Below are 13,695 nucleotides of genomic sequence, written 5' to 3'. Positions count from 1 at the left end.
TTGAATCGGGGAAAATCAGCATGTAGCGTATCGGAAAACATCAAATTCTGTATATCCTTCTTACATTCATTACAAACATCTGAACATGTGTACGAAGATACAATGGAATACACATGGTACCGTGAATACACACACACACACGCACACACAAACAAACACAAAAATCCTTTTAATCTCACGTCACAATATCCTTACGGGAAAGCTGCCCAGGAAAGATCCAAATCCTGGATCATGACCTTCCCTACAGCATGGCCAGCTCCCCCTCCGATAAGCAAACAGCTTGAGTGGGAGTTGGTGAGTGTGCGCGGTGGATTGCGGTGAAGGGATGCGTCATGGTGCTGACGTGGTGCAGAAATCCTGAAGCTGTTTTCCAGTCACCGCCACTCGGACGTCGACTCGTTTTGCTTCTCGTTGCGCTGTTTCAACCTGTCGTCCGCTTTCACCGTGTTCTCTAAAGCAAGGCGTGCCGACGCTCAACTGACCAGCCCATAGGCTATCGTACGACTTTCAACTGTGTCTCTCAAGGACCCACACATATGCAAGCCCCTCAAACACTCACACACACAAGAACGCATGGGATTCACTTTCCCCCGATTAACCTGTTTTATCGGCCGTCCAGGCCACAGCTAGATTAAAAGCAGGATTTCGCATCAGGTGAACCCTTTGTGCTTTGTGTAGTGCATGTGTATATAGATAAATATAGTCTTCAAAATGGAAAGTACAGCAAGCCTCCCAGTGGGACGGAGATCACGGAGATATTGTGTAGCATGAAAGCATAAAGTGAAAAGTTTGGTGCGGAGGATTCGTTCTCGTTCTCACCCTCGCTGCTGCAGAGGCCGAGGCACAGAAACCCGTGGCTGTAATTCATATCTGTGCAGAATTTCCTCGGAGGCAGTTGTGCACAGCCGGCCTGAACCCCAACCAACTCAGCTGGCCGTGCTCCGGTGTAGCATACCACACCAGATGAGCCGCCTCCTCCTGGGATCATCTAGACTACCCACCTCTGTAGATGCACCTTCGGGTAACGACCTTCAAGATGTGCTCCAACTATATATTGATCCCCTTAGTGGAGAGGGGGAGAGTCGTGTCCTCTAGCAGGACAGTTTTCATTACAGAAGTTTTTTTGTTTTTTTTAGATTCTGGCCAGAGACGGTGCGGATACACCATGGCAACTTAAGCTCCTGGCTTTCGCAAACAAAGGCTCACAGCTCACGCTGATTTATCACCTTGTCATCAAGACTTGTTGTTGCGTTCGCTGCGGAGGGGAGCAGACCTTTCTCACGACTTGAGCGTGAAAATATGGCTTCTGAAACGTGCGAGTGCAAATGGGAGAGTAAGTGGGGCAGTGTGATGCTCTGCACTACAACAACCCGTACTTAAATTGTTATTGAATTGTGGGGAGGCATCTGAGCAGAAGCTGAGTACACTTCAGAGGCACTTGTTCGACTGGGGAAGCCGGGCCTTGTTTTTACACTTGACACGGCGAGGGTAACAAACACGGCGGTTTGGTGTGATAGCTCAAAACCATGTTTAGTCTTGGTACTTTTTCTTTAAAGCAAGTGTACTCGTGTCTTAATATGGATCACAATCTCCCCCCCCCTCCCCCCCTCCTTCCTCCATTATTCATGATAGCTGGAGCTCCCTGGGTTTAATTCATTTTATGTCTGCTGGGCTGCGCAGGAAACAAAACAACGTGATTAGTGGTTCCCCTGAGCCCAAAAAGCTTATACATCTTTCGATGGCTGCCTTTCTCACCCAGCAGAACGGGGGAAATCCCATCAAGATCGATGTCACGGGACAGAAATGAGTTCCCGCATTGCTTCAAGCACGGGGCTCACAGCTGACGGAGAGCCAATTATCAACGCGGCTCAACGTTTCGGGAAGGTCACCGGGAGAGATCCTCACCGGAGGTGTAAGGGAGCCACCTTCCCGGGGATGTGTGCAAGATCCATTTGGGAACAAGGGGTCTCGTGAATGAAGGAGAAGGGGGGGGGGGCGTGCATGATTTGACACAATGCTGAAATGTTATGCAAAGGTCATTTGTATGGACATGCCTCCAGCAGTATCGGCCACTGAAATGGTCCTTACACTTTATATCGGCAATATCAGCACCTAGCTCCTTCAGCCATTCACGCAACATTAGTTTCGTACGCTAAACTAACCTTGAAAATGACCTCAATCAGTGAGACTACGGCAACGCTTATGGAGAACAAGCCAGATGGTTCCTCTCACAAGACGGCGGTTATTGGAAAGGTTGGTTACTGGCTGGACTGTTAACACGCCTGGAATTGAGGCAGAGGGATTCGTCGAAAGGGTGTACTGATCATTTTAATGCGTTCCTGGGACTAGTGTGACATCATTACCGCCACAGTAACCTATGATGAGATGGACCCATGAATGATTGAAGTGCTGCACTCTTTTCCGCCTTTCTCTCGATTTGATTTCCTGCATTAGATCTATGTTGATGTGCTCTAGTGTTTCTTGCAACTAGTTTTTTTTCCCACAAAGCTCTCTGGCTTGTAGAGTTTTATCCTGATATCCACTTTATTTGTTGTCCTATTTGTTTGTTTGTTTCATTACAAAAGGGAAGTATTTAATGCCCCGTTGTGGGCCCCCCCCCCATCTGTCCTGCACAGGGATGTATTTTCTTTTCACGTGTGACTGTATTTTATCATTTTTTCATATGCACATATAAATACACGTCAAGCTGTAAACCCACTTATCTGCATCCCTCCCCTCCTCCCCCCAGGGATGCACACCAGCATCAGCGAGATACTGAAGGAGAAGACCCTAAAGCCGTCCCGCCGCAGCCTTCCCTGCCTGGCCCAGAGTCAGACGCACCCGCTCAACCTCAACCACTTCCTGTCTGTGCCTCTGAGCCCCGAGCCCAAACCGGAAGCCGAGGGGCTCAGCCAGAGCATCAGCACCTCCTGCAGCCTCCTCCCCCCGCAGACAGGTCAGTCAGTCAAGCCATTAGTCAGGTCTGTCAGTCGGTCGGTCAGACGGGTTTGCACTTCTCTGTCTACCACTGTCTTAACACTACGTGCTTAAGCAGATTAGTAAGTCATTAATGCTGCAGTCAGTGGAGCAACACCAGTTGTCTGCATCAACAATATGGTATGGATTAATGGAATATATATATATATATATATATATATATATATATATATAGCTCCGAGAGCCTTCATACAAAGCCATGTTCGTAGTTAATGTGTATGTTACAGGTAATACTGGAATTGATGGTTAGATGGCTTTTTTTCATGGCAATGGGGACATTAAAGGCTTATACATAATAGTGATTTAGCAAACTGCATTAAATCTTCAGGGGATTCAGAAAACACTGTGTAAAATCATGTTCTGTCACAGTATCCCGGTGAAAGTAAGAGGGTTTGGGGAGAGTAACACTATGCCACGGACTAGTAAAATGGCGCCGCTTACGATAATGGAGGAATGGTTTAGGCTTATTTATTCTCCTGCAGAGGGCCGTTCAGAGGCCATCCATTGAAATTGAAATTAGATTGACAAAGTAGTCTCGGTTGAAGTGTAATCTGCTGCTGCAAATTCACACTTCCTTACAATCTTTCTGGAGTGGCTGAATTCAATTTAATACCCCAGTCTGAATTTGACTGTTAAATAGCCCTGGGTCTTTTTTTTTTCTTTTTCTGTTTTTTTTTTTTGCCTAGTTAACAATTTTATACCTCGGTCTGATAAATCCAGCGACTTTATCGACCTTCCATGCAGGGGAAACTCAAACTGATGTCTTTTAAGAACCAATGTCATCAACATCTGACGTTGCAGTCAGTCGTAGGCGGCCATACTAACATGTACCCTGGCTTTGCCAAATGATGGAAGTTAAGCCGGTACGGGCTTGGCTAGTACTTGGATGGGAGACCTCCTAAACTGAGTTGTTGCCGGGAGTAGTGTTGGTGGGCTAGTCGGTGGCAGTCTTCCCTCTGGTCCTAATAAAAATATCAAAATCCCAGTGCAGTGACGGGGACACTGTGCCATCCTTCGGCTGAGACGTTAAACTGAGGTCCTGACTCACTGTGGTCATTAAAGATCCCATGGCACTTATCGCACAGTAGGGGGTTCCCCGGTGTCTTGGCAAAATTCCCAACCTGACTCTCCATCTGGCCACCTGATCATCCCCCCATGTAAATGGCTCAATGATCCCTCCCTCTCCACCTCAAGCTGATGTGTGGTGAGCATTCTGGTGCAAAATGGCTGCCGTGCATCCAGGGCTCGAAATTAACTTTTTTCCTCAGTGTCCCACAACTGTCCCGAATTCTACTTTGTATTGTCCCAGATATAACCAACCGTGTCCCAAATTTTAATTCTTGTCGTCGCCCCCCCGATTATGCAGAATACATATAATTTGATCCTTTTTTGTCACTTAATCATCACACCATGGACTCTGGTCCACCATATAAATTTAAAATACTTATTCTTTTATTAAACATATGAATATTAGTTTCAGGAGTTTCGGGAGTCGGCAGTATTGGGGCTTGCATCAGGGGGCTGTTTATTCAACCACCTCAGCATTTCTTTCTTCTTCTTCTTTTAACTGTGGTTGATGATGGTCTATCGCTTTGGCTCTATGAATGTTGCATTGGCGCGAGTCAAGCAGCAGCCACTGGCAGAGTGGATGACGCAGAATGCATTCTATGATTTGCATGAACAGGTGATTGACTGCCCCATCGTGAGGTGCTGCAAGAACGTCAGCCTTCTGTAGTTTCGCCGTTCACACGTTTTTATTAAATTATTCAAACGACAAACGTCTAGATACTCATAATTAACGACTTTGCAAATAACACCTATTTCGAAGTTTACTTTGACATTTTTTTCACTGTCCCGGAATTGTCCCAGACAAAATATATTTGTGTCCCAGTAGGATTTTTTATGGCCCCCGGGACATCAGGACATCGTTAATTTCGAGCCCTGCGTGCATCACCCAGGCGGTGCTACACATTGGTGGTGGTTGAAGGGAGTTACCTACCCCCTTCAATATGGAGCGCTTTGGGTGTCTAGAAAAGCACTATATAAATGTAATGAGTATTATTATATTATTATTATACAAATTTCCTTTAACTTCATGCCATAATACAGCATGATAACCGGGCCCATTCCTTGGGCCTAGGGTTAGAATGAGGTAGAAGTCTATTTGATGGATAGTGCCTTTCTTAGGATATGAGATGTAATAAAAATGGTTAGATATTTATTATTATTATTAACATCATTATTATTATTATTATCATCATCTAAGCAGCGAAAGAAGGGCAAGCTGCAAGAATAGACTATGGCTTTAGTCACTTATAATGATAACACTATTCCACCATTGATTCTCAAGATGTGAGCACTGTGATGGAAGATAATGGCAGCAGATGAGGGATGTGCAGCATTGTGGCATTCTGTTACCTCAGTGTCAATAGTATGAAGCAGCTAGGGGTTGTCACTCACTGTTCCCTGAGGACATCCAGCTCAAGTTAATGACACTGCTTAGTTGTGGTCAGCCCACAAAGGATGAGGGAGCAATCCGCTGCAATCCCTTTCTGGATTATAGAGGATGTGGATTAAAAAAAGAAAAAAAAAGAAGAACTAATGATTACGCTTTGAACTCTTTTGTTCCTGTTCGCTGCAGGAGCAGATTTGCTACAGAATCCATATTCTGAGACCAGAGAGGTGGTACATCTAGAAATGGGGAAGGGCTGTTTGCAGTTTTGCAAGTACAAGAGCACCTCATGAAGCTGAGTGCTAGTCACTCTGAATCTGGCGGTGCGAACCGTCGAAGAGCTAAAAAAAAAATCCTTTAGCCAGTCCACTGTTATATAAAATCTCTGTGGAATTTGAATAATTGAAATAGAGCAGTAATGATCATAGGTTGACTTCTTTATGAAACGCTCAAGTTTATGGCTTTTCTCCAGGAGTAAAATACGATCCGGCTTAAGCCACAAAGCTGCTGTGGTCGTTGAACAGACCGCTGGGCTTGTCTGGATGAATGCTTACCGAAGGGGCAATGCCAATTCGTTACAACTACATCAGTCTGAGTATAGTAAATGCTACACTCTGCCACACATCTGTCTCTGTCTGCAAGGCCCCACAACTAATACTACTGCTACGATCCACGCTTTGCCTGACCTAATTTACATGTTCTGATGAAGCACTACTATATCTTCATACATTTGCATTTTTTTCCAGCTAAATAAGTACATTGTGCAATACCTATGCATTGCCTATGCCTATGCCCTATGCATTGCCTTGTGCACTGCCTGTTGACATTTATGCCCTATCGGACTTGAACCTTGTTTTGTTTTTTTTGGCACTTACTTGCATTGTCGCCTCCTGACTGGATCCTTCCTTGTGTTGTGTTAACTCTCAGATGTGTTGCTTTGGATAAAAGCGTCTGCTAAATGAAATTATAACATCGTATAAGAGGTTTGTGGTTCCTGCTTTTATATTCTGTTTGGCTCCGAGAACTGAATATGTGTCACGTCACGGCTCGATTATCAGCATAATTTACCAGTTCATAAAGCCTGTCCACACAAACGCACAAACACAAGGTAATGACAGACAGTGTTGGGGCCACTGACAAAAAAGAAGCGAGCCTCTGGTTTATGGATAATTTCTGTGCAAGTGAAGCATGGGTGCACAGAGGTTTGTCTTGCTGCTCCCGTGTCACCAAGACAAATTTCTATCCATAATTGTTCTTGGCAGATAAAGCATTTCTGGTGCTGCTCGGGTTTCAGAACAGTTTGCTAGCCACAGCAGAGCAATGCTGTTTTCCTGTTTTGCTATGGATTCATGCCATACCACAGTGTGAGTGTGCCACCATCTGCCCTGTGACGGTACAATGACATAGGACCTAGTTTTTTTCAACCTGTTTAATTAAATTAAGGTGTCGCTGTAAACCTTGCACCCATGTTCAATTTTTTTTAAAATTATCATTCAAAGCGGATTTCAGCTTTTGTCCTCTGGAATGCTCAGATTAAATGAATGACATATTTGATTATATTGTCATTAAACAGAGGAAGATGGCAAGAGCCATATTGTAGAGTCGTCAGAGGCAAGCACCTATGAGGCAAGGGCGGACAAGTCATTTCTGATACAGAAGCCTGTCACCCGGGCCAAATTAGAAGCCCGCACGGATTCGCTTCAGGTAACCACACACTTAAAAACGGTATTTTCGGGGCGTCCGGGTAGCGTAGCGGTCTATTCCGTTGCCTACCAACACGGGGATCACCAGTTCGAATCCCCGTGTTACCTCTGGCTTGGTCGGGTGTCCCTACAGACACAATTGGCCGTGTCTGCGGGTGGGAAGCCGGATGTGGGTATGTGTCCTGGTTGCAGCACTAGAGCCTCCTCTGGTCGGTCGGGGTGCCTGTTCGGGGGAGGGGGAACTGGGGGGAATGGCGTGATCCTCCCACGTGCTATGTCCCCCCGGTGAAACTCCTCACTGTCAGGTGAAAAGAAGCGGCTGGCAACTCCACATTTCGGGGGAGGCATGTGGTAGTCTGCAGCCCTCCCTGGCTCAGCAGAGGGGTGGATCAGTGACCAGGACGGCTCGGAAGAGTGGGATTAATTGGCCGGGTGCGATTGGGGAGAAAAAAATCCAAAAAAAAAAACAAAACAATTTTCACAATAACTCTGCATGCACTTTGCTACTAAACCACCGATAGCCATCAAACACTGTGCACAGTGTTTACAAGAGACAAGGCTCCTATTTCTGCAGGGGAAGAACCCACCTATCTCATCTGGGCTCTTTTTCCGAGATGGGAAGAAGCGTATTGACTACATCCTGGTTTACAAGAAGTCCAGCCCACAGGTGGAGAAGAGGTGTACCTTTGAGAAAAACTTGCGTGCTGAGGGCCTGATGCTGGAGAAGGAGGTAGGGATCCATGTCTAATCATCCCAGTTGTGTTGTATACCTAATGGGTTAGTAAAGCAAAACGATAGCGCTCAAGTCAAGGTGTCATGAAGGGGCAGCTGACCTCATTGCATCAGTACCATTATTTCAAAGTCTTATGGCCTCCTCAGACTACACAAAATCAGGCCGATGGTGGGCCGATATGACAAATGCGGGGCATCGGGAACAAAAATGAGAGTTGGGGACAACATTTGCTTGTTTTATCCCTCGTAGTATGACATGGAGGAAGATGACCCATACGATGTCTGGGACGCCATTTTTTTTCCTGTGTTCGTCCAGGTTGACGTTTTGGATACAAGTTTGATTGCACCTGTGACAAGTTATGTGACATTGACCAATCAGAGCACAGTACCTTCTTCAAATGTGCACAACGATCAATTTGTAATTTATTTTCTCACTCCAAACACTGATTCATTGATTCTCTTCTGGAGATGGACTTTTCAATGAGCTCTGATAATAATGTTAATGGTCTCTAGTTGTTATTAGTGCATCCGAGTCACACACATGGAAAATTACCTCTAGCTCTCTTTGAAGCATAGAGAGTCCAAACTGGCCTCTTCTCCCCAGCTAGTAACAGGTCCAGGCTCATTTATTTTTATTTTTTATTTTGGTGTCCATAACTCCAAAAATAAGTAGGAAGCTAGATGCCTTCTCCATCAAGGCCACTATGATGATGAACGATTGACACCTAATCTCTCCTGCCTGACACCGTTCATTCCACCTGATTCCTGCTGACACCTTCACCCTCTGCTTTTCCGCCTCCCCATCAGTAGCTGTTAGTGTCAAACATGTAACGTGTCCCATTTGGTGTCCCAAGACACGTCAGGATCTGATTTTCCCATCTGACTGTGATAATACTGAACGATTAACAAAATACCGTGTTCTCTGAGGAGGCCATACGACTGTGTTTATTTGTTTGTTTCTCATTTACAGAGAAAGTAACTAAGGCCTGTTTCTTTTTTACCCCGAAGCCTTCCTTGACCAACAACGACATTATGTTTGTGAAGATTCATGCTCCATGGGATACACTTTGTAAATATGCTGAGCAGATGAACATCCGGATGCCATTCAGGTAATTGTTGCTAGAATTAGAAACTGAGCCTTCGGTAACTAAAAAAAGCGGGGTGGGAACCGTTTTCCAACGCTTGACTAATTTTGTTGTGGAGTCGATGAAGTGGGCTTCAACTGTGCTTGAATTTGTTGTCAATTTCAGGAAAAAATGTTACTTCACAGACTGGAAGAGCAAAACGATGGGCAGGTAAGTAGATTCGCCGTATACGCCTTAACTTCAGCCTTTTGGACATAAGTGGGGCGTGCTGAATGTCTGAGTTTCTGTGATGATATTCATGAGCGGCAAAATCTGAAGGCCTTGGTTACAGTGGGAGATTTGGACGATGTTACATGACCGGAGTCATCAGTCACCACAACAAGGCAAATAGAGAGACAGCATGAGTCAAACTGCCATTGTGCTCCATATAAGCCCCGAGGAGGTGTTAATTAGTTCAGGATTAATGCAGACGCTGAAATCTATACAGTGCGAAATACAGGATTAGACTTTTAAGTGAATATGTCACCCTGAAGGCAAGGGTCCACAAGACAAATAAGCCATAACAGTAGTAAGAGTGAAATCACTACAAATGGAGCAGCTAGGAATGCCTGAGGCTTATTCAGTGCTGCAGTGTAGTTTTGTAATACTCAGTCTGGCACATTTAGCAACCAGCACTACACATGGCAGCGGCAACTGTACTTATATAGCACATTTCATTCCAAGTAAGCTCAATGTGCTTTATTTGAGACAAAATATAAAATATAGGCATAAATATGACATAAACATAAGTAACATAAACAATATAAATATCAGAACATAAGCAGGAGTAAAATCAACATATCCAAGCTTACATCCCTTTGTTGAAACTGTTGCAATGTAAATATTAAAATTAATAAAAAATTCAATTCAATTAAGTATTCAACCCATTCATACAATACTTATGAGCACAATAACACACAAACATTGGACATTCCCCTTCTGTTGAATATATCAGAAGCTGTTCATTACCCAAGTAAGGTAATATGAGACAACATAACATGGAATTCTAAGACTGCAAATAATAAAGTAGCACGTCAGATATTTTGAGTTTCAAGGGCCCGGTAGGAAAGGGCTAATAGATATAATGTCTTCAGTACAGAATGCAAAACAGCTTCACAAATGGGAAAAATCAGTTCACAGTGGGCCTCTAGTAAACAGTATTCAATAATATTGAGTATCGAACTGTTAAAAACATATTAACACTCCTAAGAAACCGGTAAAACAAGTATTAAACTGGAATATGTACAGATCTGAATTATATTAACCTATGGAGAATTATATCAACCTGTTCAGTACAGATTAAACTACAACATATTATGCCTACAATAGAAAACCTAGTATAGCTACACTACCATACAGTCAGTGCTAGTTAAGAGAAGGTCATTCAGGAGGTCAAGGTGGTGGTGGTTTGAAAAGCAAACTTTCACACCCCTCACCAGCCACAATACACAACCAGCTGCACCCCCTGCTGGCCCCTCTCCCCTCCCCACTGAACCCCCAGCTGCACTCAGGATCTGTGTTGAGGATGTGCGCCAGCTCTTCCAGAGACAGAAGACCAGGAAGGCACCGGGCCCGGATGGCGTGTCACCCCCCTTTCTTAAAGTCTGTGCTGACCAGCTGGCCCCCATTTTCATACTGATCTTCAGCAGATCACTATCATCCCGGTCCCCAAGAAATCCCGTATCACAGGATTAAATGACTACGGGCCCATTGCCCTAACGTCTGTGGTCATGAAATCCTTCAAGAGACTGGTGTTGGCCCACCTGAATCACAGGCCCCCTGCTCGACCCCCTGCAGTTTGCCTACCGAGCAAACAGGCCAGTGGATGATGCAGTCAACATGGGTTTGCACTACGTCTTCCCATACTTCGACTCCGCAGGGACATACGCAAGGGTCCTGTTTGTGGACTTCAGCTCAGCGTTCAACATCATTGTCCCAGATATCCTCCACTCCAAACTCGCCCAGCTCACTGCATGTACAAGCCCCCATCTACCTGTGGATTAAAAACTTCCTGACAGACAAGAGGCAGCTGGTGAGGCCGGGGAAAAATCACATCCTGCACCTCGGACAATCAGGACTGGCACCCCCCAGGGATGTGTGCTCTCATCTCTACTCTTCTCCCTCTAAACAAATGACTGCACCTCAGGTGACCCGTCTGTTAAACTCCTGAAGTCTGTGGATGACACAACCATCACTGGCCTTGTCCGGGATGGTGATGAGTCTGCATAGTCTGACGAGTCTGATGATGAGTCAATGGGAGGTGGATCAACTGGCCCTCTGGTGTGGCTACAACAACCTGGAGCTGAACATGCTCAAAACAGTGGAGATGACAGTGGACTTCAGGAGGAGTCCAACAACCCCCCCCCCCCACACACACACACCATATTCAACAGTACGGTGTCTACAGTGAAAACCTACAGATTTCTGGATTCCGCAATCTCCCAGGACCTAAGGTGGGCATCCAACAAAGACACAATCATCAAAAAGACCCAGCAGAGGATGTACTTTCTCTGTCAGCTCAAGAAATTCAACCTGCCTCAGAAACTGTTGAGTCAATTCTACCCTGCAATAATCCAGTCTGTCCTCTGCACATTCATCACTGTCTGGTTTGGTTCGGCCACCAAACAGGACAGGGACAGACTACAATGGACAGTTAGGACTGCAGAGAAAATCATTGCTGCCAACCTGCCCTCCATTCAGGACTTAAAACACCTCCACTGTATGCCAAAACAACCCGATATAAAAACAGTTTCTTCCCGCGGGCTGTCATTCAAATGAACGCTTAACACTGTCAATAAATCCAACCATTTTGTATATACTGTACTGTACATTATACATATACTGGTACACTCTGTCATGTCCATCTACCTCAGGCATGTATGTAAGTAACCTGCAAACATCTATTTCAGCATCTCTGATATATTCTCTGCACCACTGCACTTTATCACCTCTTATTTCACCTGTCTATAGTCAATCCTTGTGTATATATCTGAAGATTGCTCCGTTGTGGTGTTATTCTGTTAAGTACACTGCTACGTTGTAGTGTTGTTATTCTATGTTAAGTACACTGAGAGAGACATGAAGCCGGAGTCAAATTCCATGTATGTGCAAACCTACATGGCCAATAAACATGATTCTGATTCTGATTCTGAAGAGAGGTGGAGGTAGATGATGAATACCAGGAGTAGAAAATAGCATATTCTCGTAGAAATTGGTGGCAGCAACTTGGATCCTTATCCCATAGATAGTATGTAATCATCCATTTACATTCACGGTGCCGCACTAGGCCTGTTTGGCCTATATCTATCATATAAGGGCACACTGGTCCTTTCATGTGATCAAGTGTTGTCTGTACCCACTACTTAAGATTTGCTCCTCTCTTCTCATTGCAGTGAAGCTAATAGCTTCACTGGACAACAACATTTTTCAAACGTTTTGCTCCCTGAAAAAAAAAGAAGAGATTATGATAGACAATTTTAAGCTGAACACAAAAATAATTTCAGATTTGTTGTATCACGTAGGAATTTGGAGAAACATTAAAATAACTTTTTTTGAATTTAACATGTTTAAACCGCATAATGATGCTGACACACTGTGTTAGGTCAGCTGAGTTTAAAATATTTTGCAGCTCATTTTCGTTTGTACTCAGCATCTGGTGCCTCTTGCATCAGAGTCCAACAATAGTCGGCCAGCATCGATGGATTCCAGTTGCCCTGATACCTCTTTTACGTGGTCGCAATGTCCTGGTGAAACCTTTCACCATGTTCGTCACTGACTGTACCAAGATCAGCAGGGAAGAAGTCCCAAGTATGGATGCAGAAAGTGTATTTTCAATGACGTGTTGCACTTCATGGTTTAGTATGCTTTAAGCATGTTGTCAAGCAGCTCAGTGTAGTTTGGTGCTCTGTAGTTGCCAAGAAAATTCCCAGCAACCTCCTCAAATGCCTTCCATGCTGTTTTGTCTGGCCCCACTAGCATATCTTCTAACTCCCTGTCATTGATGACCTGTCTGATTTGTGGACCAACAAAAATGCCTTCCTTAATCTTGGCATCAGTTATTCTTGGAAACATCTGTCTCAAATAGCAAAATCCATCGCCTTTTTTGTTCACTGCTTTCACAAAATGTTTCATCAATCCGAGTTTTATATGAAGAGGAGGCAGACATATCTTTGTTGGGTCGAAAGTGGTTTATGCGGCACACTTTTCTGCCCTGGAACGAAATTCTTACGGCGTGGCCAGTTCTGTTTAATGTAATATGACTCTTTAGCACGGCTATCCCATTCACAAAGGACACAACTGTACTTTGTATATCCGAGCTGCATTTCTAGTAGCAGTGCCAACACTTTTAGATCGCCACAGATGCCGCAGTCGTAATTGTTGTACTGTACGTGTTTCAACAACAGTTCCATGTTATTATCGGTTACTTTCATGTGGACTGCAGAGCCAATTGGTACTGAAGGGTGGACATTGCCATTGTGTAACAGCACAGCTTTCAGGCTTAACTTTGACCAATCTATGAAAAGACGCCATCGTTGTGGGTCGTGCACACAACCCAAAGCCTTGAACAATCCATCAATGTCAGTGCAGAAACCGAGGTTGTCAACCTGCATAAAGAAGTTTGCCAAATGTTCTTGACGGTTCTGAAAGATAGAAATTTTTGTACCTGGTGACAGCAAACCCCATCTTG

At 44.6% G+C, this 13,695-nt stretch overlaps 1 protein-coding gene across 1 annotated transcript in view; it reads left to right on the top strand.

The window, feature by feature from the left end:
- The first annotated feature begins 2,751 nt into the window (after positions 1-2,751).
- ano3 (anoctamin 3) overlaps positions 2,752-13,695 on the top strand; it is a 30,233-nt gene continuing 19,289 nt past the window's right edge. The window contains exons 1-5 of the mRNA XM_056282461.1: positions 2,752-2,956; positions 7,023-7,153; positions 7,727-7,882; positions 8,893-8,993; positions 9,135-9,179. Coding sequence (XP_056138436.1) covers positions 2,752-2,956; positions 7,023-7,153; positions 7,727-7,882; positions 8,893-8,993; positions 9,135-9,179 — 638 coding nt within the window. The remainder of the gene's footprint in view (positions 2,957-7,022; positions 7,154-7,726; positions 7,883-8,892; positions 8,994-9,134; positions 9,180-13,695) is intronic.

This window comes from Lampris incognitus, chromosome 6 (assembly GCF_029633865.1).
Source record: "Lampris incognitus isolate fLamInc1 chromosome 6, fLamInc1.hap2, whole genome shotgun sequence".
NCBI lineage: Eukaryota > Metazoa > Chordata > Actinopteri > Lampriformes > Lampridae > Lampris > Lampris incognitus.
This window is presented reverse-complemented; position numbering and strand designations above follow the sequence as displayed.